The sequence below is a fragment of the Suncus etruscus genome, chromosome 1 (assembly GCF_024139225.1).
Source record: "Suncus etruscus isolate mSunEtr1 chromosome 1, mSunEtr1.pri.cur, whole genome shotgun sequence".
Classification (NCBI taxonomy): domain Eukaryota; kingdom Metazoa; phylum Chordata; class Mammalia; order Eulipotyphla; family Soricidae; genus Suncus; species Suncus etruscus.
The window spans coordinates 126,508,370-126,527,632 of record NC_064848.1 but is presented as its reverse complement, the minus strand read 5'-3'; the positions used below and the strand labels follow the sequence as shown (position 1 = coordinate 126,527,632).

Genomic DNA, 19,263 nt, shown 5'->3' with positions numbered 1-19,263 from the left:
CCCAATGTTGGGGTATAGGTAGTTTCTATGTGGAATGCACAGTAGTTTTAAGACTACTTGATAGCCGGTATCTCTGAAAACTTTTCCCTAAAGAGATGATTTTGTTTCTATTGCCTTTTAATCATAGTTACAGTTGTGAAATGCTGCAAAAGAGTGATGTTTTTGAAGGACTTTTAACTGGCATTGGGCATTCTAAATTTGAACTCAAGGCCCATTGCTATAGCTATAAATGCTGAGTCCAGCTAAGGCAAAAATTAGGTGAGTCCTGCTTTCTGTGGAGGTAGGGCAACCCACATCAATCACAGCCCTTACCTCAGGCAGGCACATCTAACTTTCCAATTATTGCTAGACTGATCCCATAGTATGTGTATCTGTCTTAGAGGAATATGGCAAATGAGTTCAAGCTTGTAAGACACAAACATTCAAGAACCCTTTTCCCCCTGGTTTCTTTAACCTATAAATTTTCTTTCTTTTCCATATAATTATTCATTCGTACTTCATTCTACACTCAAGATGGAATGTGCTCTCAAAATTTTATAAAGTGAAAGGCATCACCCAAATTTATTTGAAATATGTTAGATGTTTGAAAAGAAGTCAAACCAAGCTACTTTTTTTTTTATCAGAAAAAAAATTTTTCCCAAAGCTCCATTAGCAAGGTACATCTTTAGAAACATTCTTGGTTTTTATTCAGTATCTTCACATCTGTCATTCTGGCTTTGTGTCTAATTTGATAAAGACCTGGTCTCAAATGTGAATCTGTTCCTCTCTTGCCAGGTGGATGTCCCAGCTGTGGAACACTGTCATCGCTCCCAGAGTTCAAGAAGCAATATTGTCAAGAGCCTCTGTAAAAAGACAGCCTGGCCTTGGGCAGACAACAGCCAAAAAACACCCCAATCAAGGACAGCAGGCTGTGGTTAAAGCTGCCCTGAGTATTCTGCTGAATAAAGCTGTTCTGCATGGCTGTCCCCTCCAGAGAGCAGGTATGTGGGTTCATCCTCAGAAAAGAGGGCACCAATACCCTCCTGTAGTACACGTTTGAACTAGAGAAATGATCTCATTGCTCACGGAGTGCATTAATGTGCTCCTCACCATACAGTTGCAGATGGTGTGGGTGTTGTTTCCTTTTATTTACCCAAATTTCCCAAATCCCCAGTAAAATGGGTGCAAGTTCACAAAACCCCCTTCTTTGCTTTGACACAGCCCCCCTGGTCTTTGAAATGTCTAGACTTGGGGCCAGAGCGGTGGCACAAGCAGCAGGGTGTTTGCCTTGCAAGCAGCTGACCTAGGATGGACTAGTTCGATTCCCTGGTGTCCCATATGTCCCCCAAGCCAGGAGCAAAATCTGAAAGCATAGCCAGGAGTAACCCTTGAGCATCACAGAGTGTGACCCAAAAACAAAACAGAAAATCTGAAATGTCTAGACTTTATACATTGGATTCTTTTTTATTCTTCTTTTGCTTACATCTATGAAAATGCAATGCTTTCTTTTTTTTCTTTTTCTTTTTTTTCTTTTTCTTTTTTTTTTTTTGCCAACACTTGGTTTTTGTTGTTTCAGAGTTAGACCAGCATACTGCTGATTTCAGGGGAGGAAGTTTCCCTTTATCCATAGTCTCTAGTTACAACAGTTGTAGCAAGAAAAAAGCAGAAAGTGGTGCATGGAGAAAGGTGAGCACAAGTCCTCGCAGGAAGTCTGGCGGCTTCTTTTCCCCCATCTGGAACAAGCCTGACATGAGCCAGGAAGGTAAGGGGCCAGGCAAGCTGCCAAGAATGACTATGTATCTACTTTCTGAATGTAAATATGCCTTTCTGTCTATTTAATAAGATGTATTCAACAAAATTCTAAGTGCTTTAGGGAACAGTTTTGTGGAATTAAAAATTATGAAAGACGTTTCCCAAAAATTATTCTTAATACTGAGTTCTGAAATCAATGTTTATCATATTAATCATTAAATATTATGGGGTCAGAGCAACAATTCAGTAGATAGGGTGTTTGCCTTGCATGCAACCAACCCAAGTTTGATCCCCAGCATCTCATGTAGTCCCCAGCACAACACTATGAACGATACCTGGATATAAGGCCAGGAGTAACTTAGTGTTTCTAGATGTGACCAAAAATATTCCTCACAGAAAGGGAAAAAAAAGTATGCTATATTTCCCCTTAGTGTTATTCTAACCAATCTTTAGTATATTTTTAATTGGGGAACACACTCAAAAGTGCCCAGGAGCTCATACTGACTCTATACAGAGGAATGATCCTGGTGGTGGTCAGAGGACTGTATGTGGTACCAGGGATTAGACAGGTCAACATCATGCCTTAACCTCTATATTATCTTCTTACTCCAAACTTAATATTTTAAAGTATGTGTGCTAGGTTAATCTGCTTAATGTAGTTTTCTTTTGTTTTGTTTTTTGTGCCACACCCTATTTTTAATATGTAGTATGTACCAGGTTCTAGTCTATGCATCGAAATTGATTGGTGAAAACAGTAAGTCTCTGCTAACAAAGATATTGATGCCTTATACCCAAATGATCCCCAGAGCCTGCCAGGAGCAACTTCTGAGCACAGATCCAGGAGTAACCTCAGAGTACCGCTGGGTGTGACCCAAAAACCAAAAATAAAAAAATAAAAAAATAAAAAAAATATATATATAGATGCCTTAAAGATTCTAAATAATGTGACAGAAATAAAAATAAGGATGCAGTTTTCCTTTCTAACAAAAAATACATAACACATCTTTCCATGTCTTTATTTGAATATAATAAATGCAATAATAATGTAATAAATGTTACAAATTATAAACATTTTTTTCAGAAGGAAATTCACTTTTGAGTAAAGAAAAAAATTTCTTTAATCCCATGCATTCTTGATTTCTAATATATGCTATTGATTTTTAAATATTCAGGAAACCCTTCTTACTCCAACATTCAGTTTTAATTTTGTATTACTTTATAGCAAATGGGTTACTAAATAAAAGAACTGGAAACCATGTATTTTACCTTAAAATATCATTTACTTATGTTATAGTTTTAGAGCTGTCTGCTATAAATTTTATGTACTTGGAAACATGAATAATAACTTAAGAGACTATCAGAATTATGGGCAAGTATAGTTTATACTGATTTGAACAAAAAATTTTTTTAAATAAAATCTGATTTTACGAAGCAGAATTTATAGGTCAATGGCTATATGAATGAACCGAATGTTGTTTTGCCTCATTGTTTTAAAATAGGGTATTTTTCCCAAAACAATATCCCCTGTAAAATTATTATTATTATAGTATGTGGGTTGATTTTATGAAAAATGTCCAAATTAGGAACCCCTCTTTATTTTATGCAGATCACTATGGATGCTTGTAAGACTTGGTAAATATAGCTGCCTTCTTTGCTGACCTAAGAAGGAAAAGCTGATGATTTCCAGCTTCTGTATAGCCAGGCTCTGCCTTTGTTATACATAATGAGGACAAGGACATCAGTCAGTGACAATAATTAGAATAATAACTAAATTAAGGGTACAGTTTTTTTGCCAATGGTCTGTTTTAAATGAAACTATATTAAATTCAATTTACTTTTTAAAATAATTATTTAGAATGTATTCATACATTTTGGACCAGAACAATAGTATAGTGGGTAAGGCATTTGCCTTTGCATGCAGCTAAGCTCAATTTGATCTCTGACACTCCATATGGATCCCTAAGTCCACCAGCTATGATATCTGAGCATGGCTGAGAATGCCCCCCACAAACAAAAGAACAGAAAGTATTTATATTCATACTGATTTATGCTAATACAATTTTGGAATTTCCTCAGAAGTAAGCATTTTAATGAAATTTTAAATAAAATATCTTGCCATAATATTTTATGGCAAGATATTTTATTGAAATAGTTATTATATTTTACATTTTAATTAACATGTATCTGACATTTGCATGGTTAGATGTGAACTAATGTGATCAGTGCATTATCTAAAATCAATACACACTGATTTTTTTTTTTTGTGAAGACGCAGCTTTTGTTGTGGTAGGGTGGGATGGGATAATAAAGACTAGTGTGAAGAGGAGGAATAGGGAGGGGTGCAACTCTGAGGGATCTCAGAAATGCAGCATTGGTCATTTTTTAAGAGATTCACAATTTGATTCAGGATGTATGTGATCGATCACACAGCCATCTAGGATAAGCAACATTTTTGGCCCCATGTCTTCATTAAACTTGGTTAAGTCCCATTTCTTGGAGATGTGGATCTTCTGAACTTGAACTTGGCATGGAGAGCCTTGCTCACATTCTTCTTGTTCTGCAATTTGGTGCAAGTGGGCATGATCAACTCCATGACTTGGGGCTTTCCAAATCCCCCCCTATACCAGTTCAAACCTGAACTTGGGACCATCATGAAAGCAGATAGGAATGTTCACTGCAAAGGACTCTGTAAAGCCCCCCTTAGAAGAACTCATACAAGCCACATACTGCTTCCACTGCCATAAAGGCTTTTGTTGTCTGCAACCAGGTTCCATATGGCAGAAGGCACAGTTAATTACAAACTGTTATCTCTGAAAAATCTATAAGTCAAGTTTCTACAAGTACTCGAATAGTGCCAGTAATAATGTAATACAGTATAGCGTTCCCTGCATCAAAAGTACAATTGGTCTATGGGGTTAATAATAGTTAACTTATTAAGGCAAACTTAATTAAAGGATCATGATATACAGTAGTATCAGATATTAATATTTTGGACATCCAGTGTCCAGAGTGTCATTGTCTCTAATTTTTTGGTCCCCAGTTGTATTAGCAAACGTATTTCTGTAGGCAGAATATTTTGTTTTCACTAGTCATTGCCTGTTCTTTTACTATGTTTATGCATGTGAGTGAGATCATCCAGCATGTCTTTCTCCCTCTTATTCACTTCACAACATGACACTCACAACTTTAATCCAAGAGACAAGCTGCAATACTTAACCATCCTTAAGAGCTGAGTAGTAATCCACTGGGAAGTTATACCACAGTTGCCTTACCCATCTTCTGTCCTTGGGCACTTTGTCTTAGTTATTTGTAATTTATGCTGCAATGAACATAAGAGTACAAATGTCTTTTTTTTAATGCATGTTTTTGTATTGTTGGGGTAGATGCAATGGAGAGGATTTAATTCTAAGGTACTTAAGGACAAAAACTAAGAAGCTTAATCTTGATTAGTGAAAAGAGATGCCACTGATTAAAACAAAATTCAGAATTCCTGAATCAAACCTTTGGTACCAACTTCTGTCATTAATAGACTCAAAGTGTTATTCCCCTAGACCCTAGTGAAAGAACTACATAAAGGACTTAAGAAAAGCTGCCTTGAGGAAAACTAAGTAGTTGGATTGAATCCAAAAGCAGTGTTTCTTTTAAATACAGATATCTAGATGCAGAGAAACAATAATTTGTTATGTTAAGATAAATCTATTTTTCTTTAAACAGGCATCAAAAATAAGACCTTATCACAGCTGAATTGTAACAGAAATATTTCTCTGTCAAAACAAAAGTAAGTTCCCTTTGAATTTCACTTGTAGAACTAGTAGATGTTTTCATGTGAGCTTTTGTAACTACTAGACTGTCAGTATAATTATTGTAAAAGTCATCAAGGGGACCAGGAAGATGACTCAATAGGCTGAGGTGCATAGTGTACAACCCCCAACCTGGGTGTGTCCCAAAAGTGAAAAAATCAGAATACAAATCATTCGAATGTGGATAGTGAAATGAAATTTAATTAATAAAATTCACAGAAATTTCCATGAGCTTAACTTAAATTTTATTTTGCTTTTATTCTGCTGGGAATATTATTATGTTTTTTAAAAAACCAAACTTAACAATGCATTAGTAATATACGGTAAATTCTGGCACTTGTGAGCAAAGACTTTACATGACTGATTGGGGAAGAGGACACTTGCCTCAATGCTCAGGAAGGGTCATGAGATGATATGGCTTCAGTATGCAATGTTGAGTTTCAGCCAAATGGAAATTGTTTTAATCCTAGCTTTATTAAATCATATCATGATTTATTTTAAGTGCAATATGTTTACAGTAATAATTTCATTTCTCTTTTTATGTTGCCCCTAGAGAATTGCTGATTATTTCAGCTTTTCCAATTTTGAATCATACGGGATCAGATTCATTATAAAATATGCTTTTGGGGCAGTTAATGAAGAGATTCTTACAGTAGTTCTATAAATTGTGCACCCTACCTATACCATGGCAGATAACATTTTGGACTGTGTCTCTGGGGAGGCTGAAGAGAGAAAGGGACATTAAAGGAGTCAATTGTTTGCTTCTTTTCTGGCCATAAGTTCTATTCTCTACAGCTTTCCTGCTGATTAACTAATGCTGGTATAATGAACCCCTTACATAACAAAGAACTTAAGCATTGAAGTATTAGAGAAAATAAGAGGAAAACTTCTTTATTCATGGCTATACTGCCTTAGGAATGTGATCAAGCCTGGTTTAAAACTTTAAGTTTCTTTGTTATATTACACTGTTCTGGTACCACAGTAGTTAATGTTTTAGCATCATCTCACCTTGAAATCAAAGAAACTGGGGAAACGGGAATAAAAAAACTGATTTGTTGTGAGTCAAAGCAGATTTGTTTGTTTTGGGAGTCACCAGCTGGTGGTGTTCAGGGCTTATTCTTGACTCTGGAGTCTGGGATCACTACTAGCAAGCTTACAGGACCATATGGGGTGCCAGTAATGGAACCTGGCAATCTTCAATAGTGCAACTAAATTGCACTGCCCTGTACTATCTCTTCAGTTCTGCAGATTTTTTTAATTTTATGACCATTTATTATGAAAGTTAAAGAAAAACAATTTGCAGAAGTATCTAGCAGATGAAACATAAGCATTAGTCAAAAATAAATGACTAAACAACTATATTCTATCATATGTGAACTGTTTTCTTCACCAATCTAATACTAACTTTGTTGAATTTTCCTTCTTGAAGAAGTAAGATTTATTAAAATAGCTTAGGGGTTATTTTAATAAATAAAACATTCACTTCTGAAAGAAGTCAATCAAGAACAGCATTACAAAAGCACAACTAAATCTAAAACAAAGACAAGTACACAGCAGCAAAGAAAATAGAAAATAAATCAAATGGGGAAATATTATACTTCCACTTTTTTTGCATTTTTTCCTTTTATTTTAACACAGTGATTGCAAGTTGTTCATGAATGAGTTTTAGTCTTACAATATACACCACCCTTCACTTATGAACATTTCCCACTACAATGTCCCCAGTGTTCCTTCTACCCTCCCCACCTGCCTGTCTCTGGTATTCTGAGACAGGCATTTTGCTCTCTTTCTCCTCTCTCTCTCTCTCTCTCTCTCTCTCTCTCTCTCTCTCTCTCTCTCTCTCTCTCTCAGCTTTTTGGTAGACTCTTTAGGATTTCTAAATATATTTCTAACTATATTTTCTAATAGTATGTCATCTGCCAACAGTGAGAGCCTGACTTCTTCCTTTCCTATCTGGATGTGCTAGATATCTCTTTCTTACCTGATTGCTATGGCAAGTACACCCAGTACTATGTTGAATAGGAGTGTCAAGAGAAGGTAGACTTATCTCATGCCAGATTTTATAGGAAAGGCTTTCAGTTTTTACTAATTGAATATAATATTTTCTATGGCCTTGTGGTAAATGGCCTTGACTATATTGAGAAAAGTTTTTTCAATTCCTATCTTATTGGGAGTTTTTAATACATTTCTTCCAGGATTCATTATTTTGTGACGTAGAGTTTCTCAAAGTAATCTCTGATTACCCTTTGAATTTCTGTATGTAACTGTTTTAAACTTCCCTTTTCATTTCTAATTAGATTTATTAAGTTTCTCTCTCTTCTTTCTTTATGAGTTTTGCTAATGATTTATCAATCTTGTTTATTTTTTCCAAAGAACCAACTCTTGCTTTCTTTGATCTTTTGGATTGTTTTTTTTTTTCTAGATTTTTAGTTCATTAATTTGTGTTTTAAGCTTTCTTCTATCTGCCTATCTTATGGTTCATTTAGATGAATATTTTCCAATTTTATAAGCTGTGCCATTAAATTACTTATGTAGGCCCCTTCTTCCTAATGAGGGCTTGCAAAGCTATAATTTTTTTTCTCCTTACCATTTTTGCTGTATCCCACAAATTCTGATAATTTGTATATTTGTTCTCATTTGTTTCCAGAAATCTTTTGATCTCTTCTTTAATTTTGTCTCTGATCCACTGGTTGTTCAGTAGTAGCCTGTTTAATATTCAGGTGTTAAAAGTTTATTCTCTGTGTCTGTTTGTAATTCATTTCATCATCTGAAAAGGTAGTTTGTACAATTTCTATCTTTTGGTTTTTATGGACGTATGTTTTATGGGCCAGCATGTGGTCTATCTTGGGGAATGACTCATGCACATTGGAGAAGAATGTGTATCCAGTTTTATGGGGATGGAGAGCCTTATATATACATACTAAGTCACTCTTTTCTATTTCTCTCTTCAGATCAGTATATTCTTGTAGGGTTTTAGCCTTGTTAAGTTATTGAGGGGTGACAGGTTGTGTTGAAAATATTACTGTGTTGCTATTGATGTCTTCCTTCAAATTATCAACAATTATTTTAAATATTTTGCTGGTTTCACATTGGGTACATATATATTTAGGATTGTGATTTTTTTCTGGCTTACACCTGCCTTGATTATTAAGAAATGTCTATCTCTGTCCCTTATAACCTTTTATAAGTCTAAAGACTGTGCCATATAATACTAGTATGGCCACTCCAGCATTTTAAGGAAGTTGTTTGCCTGAATGATTGTTCTTCAACCTTTGACTTTGAGTCTATGTTAGTTCTGACTATTCAGATGTGTTTCTTGTAGGCAGCAGAACATTGCATTTAACTTTTGATCTATTTTGCCACTCTGTCTCTTAACTGATACAAGGATGATTGTCATGGGACTTATTGCCATCTTTTTATAGGAGTTTTGTGTGTTTGTTGGGGTTTTCTTGCCTTAAAGTAGATCTTTCAGTTCATTTAAGGCTGGTTTTGAATCTGATCTGTAACATTTCTGATCTTTCATTTATCTTGAAGCTGTGTATCCTCCCTTCAAACCAGAATGTAAGTCTGGGTGGGTGAAATACTCTAGTGAAGCAGTCAGTCTCTCAAGTTTTGTCAGTATATCCCACCACTGCCTTCTGGCTATGAGGGTTACTTGTGACAAATCTGCTGTAAATCTTAAGAATGCTCCTTTGTATGTAACTTCTCTTTTTGATCTGCTGCCTTCAGTATTCTCACCCATCTGTAGTATTCATCATTGTGAGTAGGATGTGCTGTGGGATTTTTTTTTTTGGATCTCTTTTAGTTGGTACTCTCCCAGCATGTATGATTTGGTTGCATGTACTCATTAGTTCTGGGAGTTTCTCTACAATGATGTCTTTGACTATTGATTTTTCATGGGGATTTTCTTCTTGGGCCTCTGGGACACCAATTAATCTTATATTGTTCCTATTGCATTTATCCCAGACTTCTATTTTCTTCTCTTCACATTCTTTGAGGATTTTTTTTCATCTTCTGATCATTTGTTTTAAGTCTCTTTTCAACCTCTTCTGTTGTATAGAGTTATTATACAGCTCATCTTCCAGCTCATTGATTTTGTCCTTAGCAGCGGTACTCTATTGGTGAGACTTTCCAAATGAGGTTTTCATTTCTTCTACCAAGTTTTTCAGTCCTGTTATTTTAGTTTGAAGTCTGCTCATTTCTACTTTCATATTTTCTTTATTCTCATTTGTGGTTCATTTGGTTTATTTCATGGTTTCTTTGAGAATTCTTCAGATGTCTTCTCTAAAGGTTTTATCAGAGAGGCTATTTAGGTGGCTCATACTTGTTGGGTCTGCAGAGCTACCATATTTATTCTCTAAGTATGGTGGGTGTTCTGTGTTGCTTCCCCATTGTGTTCTTCATAGTGTGGTGTTTTCTATGTGTTGTGCTGGGGTTTATTGACTACAGGATATGTATGTAGCTGCTCTGCTCCTTTCCATGGCCATGTTCTTCTCAAAGAGCAGGTCTTGCTGAGTTTCTTCTGGGCTATAGGATGGGCACAGCTCATTAACTCTTCTAGGGAGAGCTCACTATGCCACTGGTCAGCCCTCCTACTGGTTCCCTTCTTGGCTGCAGAATAAGCACCACTTGCTGCACTTCCAGGATACAGAAGGAGCTCACCATTTTATTTTATTTGTACTGGGGTGTCTTCCTTTATAAATTCTTTTAAATCAGCATGTTATCCCTATTCAAATCCATTTTTCAGAAAAAGGAACCATGTCTAGATTTCTGTATTAGAAATTGGGTTGATGTTCTCACTGCAATAATTCTCCTCTGAATTTTGTACTAGGTCTTTAGAAAATGATCTATCATTGACATTGGATCAAAGACTCTCTCTGTGTTCTAATGATGAAACAGATCTTGTTAAAGAACTTCAGAGTATGTGCTCCAGCAAATCTGAATCTGACATAAGCAAGGTAAGTAATGCCAAAGAGTGAAAGCATTGTGGGCTACAACTAACAGCAGAGTATGTGCTCCAGCAAATCTGAATCTGACATAAGCAAGGTAAGTAATGCCAAAGAGTGAAAGCATTGTGGGCTACAACTAACAGCAGAGAGACATCTTAGAGATATATTATCAGAATAAGAAATCCCTTATTGAATATGATTAGTACTCTGAATTAAAACATCCTTTACCTTATTAGAAAACCCATTTCTAAGACTATACTTTCAGCGATGATTTCTATAGTATGTGACTTGAGATGTTTCTCTGAATGTGCAGAGCACCCAAAGCCACAAGGAGCCAGAGCATCCTCTCCTGAGCATAAAGCCGGCTCTAGGTATCACTTCTGCGGCTGCCTCTTGCCATTGATGATCATTTTCCCTTTTCTCAGAAGAGGGTAGCGGGAGAGGATGCAGTCTGAGGGGTAATAGAAAAAAGAAGGAAAAAAAAAAGAAAACCCATTTCTTCTAAAGTATCACTTCCAGAATCAGGAAATTCTGTTTAATACAGCTTGCTTTTTCCCACTCCTCTGAAAGACCTGAAGCTAATAAAATGATAAGTTAATTGCATTAAGGCACCATAACCAGATCTTCTAGCAACTTTTTTGTGAATCTCAAGTTTTTTTGGTTTCTTTAGTTTCTCTTATCTTTCTCTCAGGACATCTATATTATCAATAGAAAATCTCGTCTAACTAATGTTATAGACATTGGACCAACTTTTTCTACAAGTAAGATGAATAATACACTGGAAATAGTCATAGTAATTAAGTAGTGAAAATTAGATCCAAATGTGGAAATAAGTAATGCAAAATCTAAAATTAACATCAAGTTCAACCTGTTTTGGCAGTCTGATATCTACTAAATGTCCTTCAAAAGTGCTTTTTTAAGTTGAAGGGAACCAAGAAAGTAGTTATTATACCTGAACAGTCATATTCTTTATGACAATAGAGAATTATCTGTGCTACTTAATCTTGCTGGAAGTGAAATCTTATCCACTGAAAAAAAAAGAGGTAATTTTAAGGCCCTGCCAATTTTATTGCCAAGTGAAATGTTTTCTTCCTGTCCAACTCATATGATTGTTGTTTCTTGACTTTAGTAGATGCTCTTCCCTTAGAAACTCACTTACAAGTATGTTCTGTTAAGGCTTTGGGTCTTCCAAGTACCAAAACAGGATATAAAGATATATTCTATAGTGTTCATTAGTATTTGGGGAAAAAAGATAAAACTTTTGTTATGAGTTTCCACAATGTCTCTAGGATCTTCTTGAGTATCTCACATTCTAACTGTTAAAATATGATCTGGTAAATGCTATCTTTTTCAGATTGCTGATTCCAGGGTTGATTTGAGGAGATTTGGTAGTTCAGGAAACAACCCTGAATTTTCAGTAACAGCCAGTAATACGAGAATTCCAGTGTCACAAAAGGTAAAGGCCCCTTTCCTTTCCTTTAAAAATGGGATAAAGGAAGATTGCTGTGTAGTTGACGTCACAAATGCTTTTAATTGAATCACAAAGTTATTTTTAAATTATAACTGCAAAATAATAAATATGGTTAAAGTAAATAAAGATTACTGTTTGAATTCCAAGATTTTCAATGGCTATAGAGCAAGTGTCTATTTGCTTTTTATTTCTACAGGCCAGTAGTAGAAATGATATAACTTCTGTTTTCTTAACAGTGTCATTTAAAATGTACTTGCTTTAGGGTTAAATTGATCATTTAGAGGGTAACATCAGGTTACCACATATGATACCACATATGGTCCCCTGAACCCTGCAAGGAGTAATCCCTGAGTGTGAAACCAAAAGTAAGACCTGAGCACTGCCAACTGTGGCACCAAAACCAAACCAAACCCCCCAAAAGTACTTGCTTTAACGTGAGAAATTTTAAGATTTCCTGCAGTTTAGAAAAATGCTTAATTAAAACAAAAAGCATCTTATTCTAAGTTTTATTTCTTAACTTCCACAAGCATACATTATATATAATATATACATATATAATATATATATATATATATATTCATTTAAAGTCTTTCCTTTAAAATTAGATCAGAATAGAATTGCAATAGACTTCACTGATCCTTCCAAATAGCTTCCACAATTGGTTAATGAATGTCAGGAGATGGCCTGACTTGAAACTCCTGGGTAAACAGAAACAATTGAACTATTTCTTGTCTAGTAGTCCATTTTGTGAGAATCGACTCTAGAGAGGCATTTTGTGAGATGTGGTTTGTTCACCAAGCCATGTCCTTTATGATGAACATACCGTTCCCTGTTCTGATCTCTCATATGGTGGTTCCAAGACCTGTTGAAGAGGAAAAGCAGGGTTATAGAGTAAACACGCTGAGACTTCTAAGGTAATAATCCTTATCACCTGGCAGCCCAGAGCTCTACTGCCTTTACTTTCAAGCTGCTTCTTTAGTTTCTGACTTGATGAGTTTAATGTGAAAGTATGTGAGCTGTTGCTGAACGATGGGGGAAGGAGAGGCTGATCAAACTGAGGTTCGAAGTAAAAGTATATGCAGTTTTCCAAAAGAAGGCAACTTCTCTGGCTCCTGCTGCCAGAAAGTCTGGATGGTTGATTTGAATTTACAAACAGTCTGGAAACCACCACAAGTACAGTTTGGAGAAAGTGACCTCAGCAGTTGATCCAAGGTCACCACTGTGAATTCTGGCTGAAAAATGTTTTATCAGAAGCTGTCCCTGAACTATGACTCAGCACATTTCTTGGGCCTGTGGAAGCATTCTTAACAATTTCTTGTAAAACTCTTGTGTGTGGCAACATGCGTCACGTGAAACTGGGCAGAAGAACAATGAACTACTTTTTCCTCAGTGTCAAGTTGTTCTTTCCCGTATAAAAAAAATGCTCATTGGAAAGATGTACAAATAGTACAAGAGTTAAGGCCTGTTCCTTGGCTTTAGTTTGATCCCTCGAACTACATTGTCACATTTAACCTCTGTCCCAGTTTACTGAAAATCATTAGGTGGAAACTCTGGTTCTCAGTTAGCACTGCTTGGGAACCCTTCCCAAAATGTTCATTTATAGTGACTGGTTACCATTATTTAAATTTCTAGTTGAAACATTTTTATACCCTGTACTTCTGCCATATGACCACATTGGATTGTGACAACATATATTATTCATCGAAGTATAATATTGGGGTCCATGGAGATTAGCAAAGAGCTGAGAACACATCATATTTTTCATATTTCATTCAGCACCACACTGGATATGACACCTTCCCATCTACCAAAAAAAAAAATATTTCTGGAAGTAGGATAAACTAGTTCAGTTTGGGGTAGCTTTGTTTACGAAAGATTTTTTTTTTTATTGGTCATCTATACTCTCTAAACTGAGACTATAGAACTATGGTAAAACAATTTGTTCTGCTCTTCATTTGCCCGCTATAGAGTTGAAGGAATCTTTTTCAGTGGCTGTTTTTTTCAGACCATGCCAGCAGAGGGCAAATTAACACTTGGGAGTCTTCTAGAAACTTGGCAGGCTCATTCCTTGTCTATCCTTATAAACTCAATCAGCCTGGTTATATACCCATTTCCTTCTGTTAGCAGAAAATCATCCCTATAGAAGAAATAATTCTCTGGGTTAGTTTAAGTCACGTTCTCTTCAGTGGCAAAACAGGAATCTTTAGCCATTAGAATTTGTTTGAAAGACAAGAATATTGAAGACATTATCTTCTTGCTCAATTATGTGACACACTCTAACTCCTGTCTGCACCAACAGTAATGGAACCAAATTGGATTTATTAATTGGATGGTATGTTTGAGCGTCACCAGGTGTGGCACAAAAACAAAGCAAAACTAAAAACAAAACAAAAAAATATTCTCAAGGGAATTTTATTATGCAACTGAAGATAAGAACTTTTGCTTCAGGGAGTAGAGTTTTTATTTACTTGAGAGGAAAATAATTATCAGTATTAGTATCAATAACAGATACTGATATTGTTGTCTTTTTTTTAATTGAAAAAAAAAAAGGCTAACATACCATCCAATTAATAAATCCTGGCTACATGCTCAGAAATCACTCTGAGCATGTCCCCAATCACTGGCTTGGGGACACCAGGAGATCAAACCCAGTCCATCCCAGTTAGTGCCTGAAAGGCAAACGCCCTACCACCTGAACTACCTCTCTGGCACATGTTTTATTTTTGTTTTTTTTAGTGACTGTCGAGGTTATGCCTGGTTGTGCTCTCAAAAACCGTTCCTGGCTGGCTCAGGGTACCATATGGGATGCCGGGATTCAAATGCTAGTGTAGGCAAGGAAGGCGCCCTACTGCTTGTACCATCATTCGGCTCCACTTGAGAATTTTTATAACCCCCAGTATCCTTAGAAATTTTGATGTACTTGAGTTATGCTACAACATGGACCTAAAGGACACTTAAATTTTTTGGAAATTTTTCTTTGCAGTCTAGGGCTTAGACAAAACTGATTTCTCCTCCTTAGAGTCTACCACTTTGTATTCAAATGTGCCTTCAGAGGTGCTTATTCATTTACTTGTGACATGTAACATATTATTCCATATCAGTCCTTATCCAGAGTGGAGGTCCATAGTTTAAAGAAGTTTGAATCTAGTGTCAGAGAAATATAATGGCTAACCTGGTTCATATGGTCAATCTGATTCAATCCCCAGCACCACACATAGGCCAAGCACCACCAGGAGTGTTCCCTGAACACAGAGCCAGGAGTAAGCTCTGAATATTATTGGGTGTGGCCCAAAATTAAAATAAAAAAGCAGCTTAGATCTAGAGATCAGATAGAGACTTTGTTTCCTACCACTCTGCACTGCTGCCTGTTGGAATTCCTTTGGAGGCCTTTGGAATTCCTGAGCACTGGTTGGGAGCCTCCCAAATTGTAGTATTCTCATAGCTTCTAGCAGATACTCACTGCTGAATGAATCACTATAATTTGATAATTCTTGAAAGCTAAATTCTATTGAATATATCACTTTATGTTTAAAAGAACTTTGAGTTTTTACCCCAGATGTGCTCCAGTTCCCTATTTGAGTTTTGCTATTTCCTATCTTGTGAGAACTATACGCAAACCTTGCTCTTGTCCACCAGAGTGCCAATAACATCACTCGTAGCCATTGTGTGCTCTGTTCTTTATGTTTCATGTTTAGAATTGTTCTGACCTTCATGGTAGCCCCTCAGTTCTGCCTTATATCTCAGATTCCATCTCACACCTACAAGAACTCCATGGATACCAAGAGTCATGCCTAGCCTCTACACTCCAAACTCAGATTTGCTGTTGTTTTAGCCACTGTGATTTACATATGTGAACAGCAATATTTCAGGCATACAGTGTGACAGGGCCACATTCAGAACCAGTCTTAATAGCCCCAATCCCACACTTAACAAACAAGGTTTCATAATCTAGCTCTCTGAGTCTGTTACCGTTTTTTTTTTTCTTACTTTCTTAATGCTTAATTTCTTACTATTTAAACTTTAAACTCCACATATGCAGTTATAGTTTTAAGTGTTGGACTTGGGTTAGGGAATCTTGATACTTCATTTGATGAGGGTATTCCCTACCTCCAATTATGTAAGATGCTATCATCTGCCTTCCCAGTTTAAACTAAAAAAAGGGACTTGACAAGAATAACGTCTTTATTCTTTGCTTTCTCTTAAGTACAATCCCACTGGGTTCTCAGATTGAGCTCATTCTCTTCTTATAGTTTCTATTTGTGCCAGTTGGAAATTGTCATTTTATGACATGTCTCCTATGTACTGAATATTTTTGAATTTGCTGGTAATTGAGACCAAAATAAAAGTTGGGGTTGGAACACAAAATATAATATAAAAATGCCCTCTGTGTTGGAGCCGGTAAGGTGGCGCTAGAGGTAAGGTGTCTACCTTGCAAGTGTTAGCCAAGGAAGGACTGCGGTTTGATCCCCCAGCATCCCATATGGTCCCCCCAAGCCAGGGGCAATTTCTGAGCGCTTAGCCAGGAGTAACCCCTGAGCATCAAACAGGTGTGGCCCTAAAAAACAAAACAAAACAAAATAAACAAAAAAAAATAAATGCCCTCTGTGCTCCTATGTTCATCACAGCACCATTTACAATAGCCAGAATTTGGAAACAACTCGGGTTCCCAACAACAGATGAATGGTGTAAGAAACTGTGGTACATCTACACAATGGAACACTATGCAGCCATAAGGAAAAATGAAGTGATTAAGTTTGTTTATACATGGTTGGACATCGAGATTATTATATTGAGTAAAATGAATCAAAAGGAGAGGAACAGACATAGAATAATCTCGCTCATTTGTGGGATATTTAAAAAAAAGGCAATTTTGTAATAATATCTAGAGACATTAATGATGAAGTACAGAAGGACCGATCTATTGTAGAAAGCTTGCCACAATGAGCAGTGAGTGCAATTAGAGTAGAGAAAGGCCCACTATGACAATGACAGTTGGAATTGATCACTTTGGACAAGAACTAGGTGTTGAAAGAGGATAAAGTGACATGTATGGTGCCCTTTGATTAATGATAGTGCAAACCAGTGTCAAAAAGGAAAAAGAGACAGAAGAGAGAGAGAGGAAGGGTGGGAGAGAGGGAGAGAGAGAGAGAGAGAGAGAGAGAGAGAGAGAGAGAGAGAGAGAGAGAGAGAAGCAAAATGCCTGCCCCAGAGACAAGCAGGGAGAGATGGATGGGAAGGGAATCAGGGACATTAGTGGCAAGAAATTTGCATTGGTAGAGGGTGGTATAAATTCTATGACTAAAAGTTAAGTATAAACAATTTTGTAACCATACTTCTTAAATAAAGAATTTATACTAAAAATAAAAAGTAAATTGAGGTTGGCCTCATGGACCCGCATCTAAATCTTTTTTACAGATTTAAAGGAGAATACAACTACCAGTTGAAGCCGACCAGTCACTTGTCTTAAAAGTGACTTAAAAGCCTTAATTATCTTTTCTAGTTTTACATTGCTAATCTTATCATTATATTACCCTTTGATTACATTAACTCTTACTTTTTAAAAAAAAGGGAAAATAATCAATAGCTTTTTTTGAGACATTTGGAAAGCCTTATTAAGTAAAAGTCAGTTTCTTGTGTGGTTAATAAAATTTAACTTAATATCCATCTGTGAGAAAGCATCATATGTGAAATGCTCCAAAAGATTGCTGATTGTTTTATAGTCCAATTTTTACAGATCTAAAGCAGAAAAATTGATGATTCATTCAAAGCAGTGTTAATTTATAAAACAGCTTACAAGTAATTGGTAGGAACATATAAAATTGACAACCTTTGGTTTGTTTTTTGTTTGTCTGTTTTGAGGAGGGCACACACGGCAGCACTCAGGGGTTACTCCTGGCTTTGTGCTAAGAAGTCGCTCCTGGCAAGGTTGGGAGACCTCATGAGATGCTAGGGATCGAACCCAAGTCTGTCCCAGGTTGTTTGCATGCAACGCAAATGCCCTATCACTGTGCTATCACTCCAGCCCCCTAAAACTGACAACTTCTTTAGGGTTATTTTGAGAATCCTGTTGGTACAAATTCCTGACACATGAGCATTGGTTCTATATCATCCGTGTATCTGGCATTTTTGATTCCATAAAAATCTATGGAAGATCAGACAATGGACCTAGAAAAGTTAATGGGTCAGTATATCTCTGTATTTGCTCTTAGAATTGGTGTTTAGGGAGAAACAGCTACCTGCTTGCTCAAAGAATGGACAGTAACTGATAACAGAGGTTGATAGCTGCATCAAATATGATCACCAGATTGCTTGCTTTTCTCTGACAGGTCAGTCCTCTCAGCAGCCATCAAATGACCGAATGCAGCAACAATAAATCAAAGACTGAGTTGGGTGTATCAAGAGTTAAATCTTTCCTTCCTGTTCCTCGAAGTAAAGTCACCCAGAGTTCCCAGAACACCAAAAGAAGCAGCAGCAGCAGTAATACAAGGCAAATAGAAATCAACAACAACTCAAAAGATGAGATTTGGAACTTACGCAAAAAAGAAGTAGAAAAACATAACAAATAGGCCTGCCTACAATATTCTCACTCTTACCTTGTGTATATTTCACACAGAATCCAAGGATAACTAGATGTAAATACCTTTAAACAACTACCAATGTTTTCACTGTAATATAAAAGTATGAGTGCGGGACCACTATTCAATCTTTTGTAAAAAATGTATTTATAACCAACATTTTGTTGCTTTTTTTCCAATTCTGTAGGATTAAATTTCAATACCAAGAAGTCATGCCAACTTTTGGAGTAGTTTTATAATAGAAAAATTGTAATAGTTTTAACCAACATATTCAGGGTTCTTAAAACAACTGTGTGTACTGTATGTCTATAGCTACATATATATATGTACATATGTATATATGATGTAAGTACATGGCAAGTGGCATAATAGGTTACAAAATATATATAATATTCACTTAATTAATATGTATCATTTTAAATGGAGATCATAATTTTATGTTAACTTGAGTAACAACTAGAAAGAATATGGCAATAAATAAACATTATTTCCTAGACAATTACTTTTCATTAAAAGCCATATTTAGTATTTTGCTTGTCAAATTCTAGTTTTACATTTTAAATCTTTTCAATTCTTTAATGGTTAACATTGCTGATTTGTTGCGTCATGTATATTTATGCTTACAAGTTTGCATTATGACTCCTATAAAATATGAAGTTATATAATGCAATAAAGGTGTTATCTTTCTTACAAAAGTTTTGTATCTAAGTGGATATAAAAATTATATACATGTTTCA

General features: G+C 36.0%; 1 protein-coding gene and 1 non-coding gene across 5 annotated transcripts in view; both read left to right on the top strand.

Annotated features, from left to right (window-relative positions):
* CTTNBP2 (cortactin binding protein 2) overlaps positions 1-18,989 on the top strand; it is a 197,019-nt gene extending 178,030 nt beyond the window's left edge. For all 4 annotated transcript variants that reach the window (XM_049771025.1, XM_049771028.1, XM_049771027.1 and 1 more), the window contains 6 exons: positions 775-980; positions 1,556-1,741; positions 5,446-5,509; positions 10,363-10,489; positions 11,835-11,936; positions 18,278-18,989. In XM_049771025.1, coding sequence (XP_049626982.1) covers positions 775-980; positions 1,556-1,741; positions 5,446-5,509; positions 10,363-10,489; positions 11,835-11,936; positions 18,278-18,517 — 925 coding nt within the window. In that variant the 3' untranslated portion in view covers positions 18,518-18,989. The remainder of the gene's footprint in view (positions 1-774; positions 981-1,555; positions 1,742-5,445; positions 5,510-10,362; positions 10,490-11,834; positions 11,937-18,277) is intronic.
* On the top strand, positions 10,730-10,940 carry LOC125995223 (small nucleolar RNA U3). Its single transcript, XR_007490782.1, has one exon. It is a non-coding gene; the product is annotated as a small nucleolar RNA U3 (small nucleolar RNA).
* Positions 18,990-19,263: the final 274 nt, after the last annotated feature.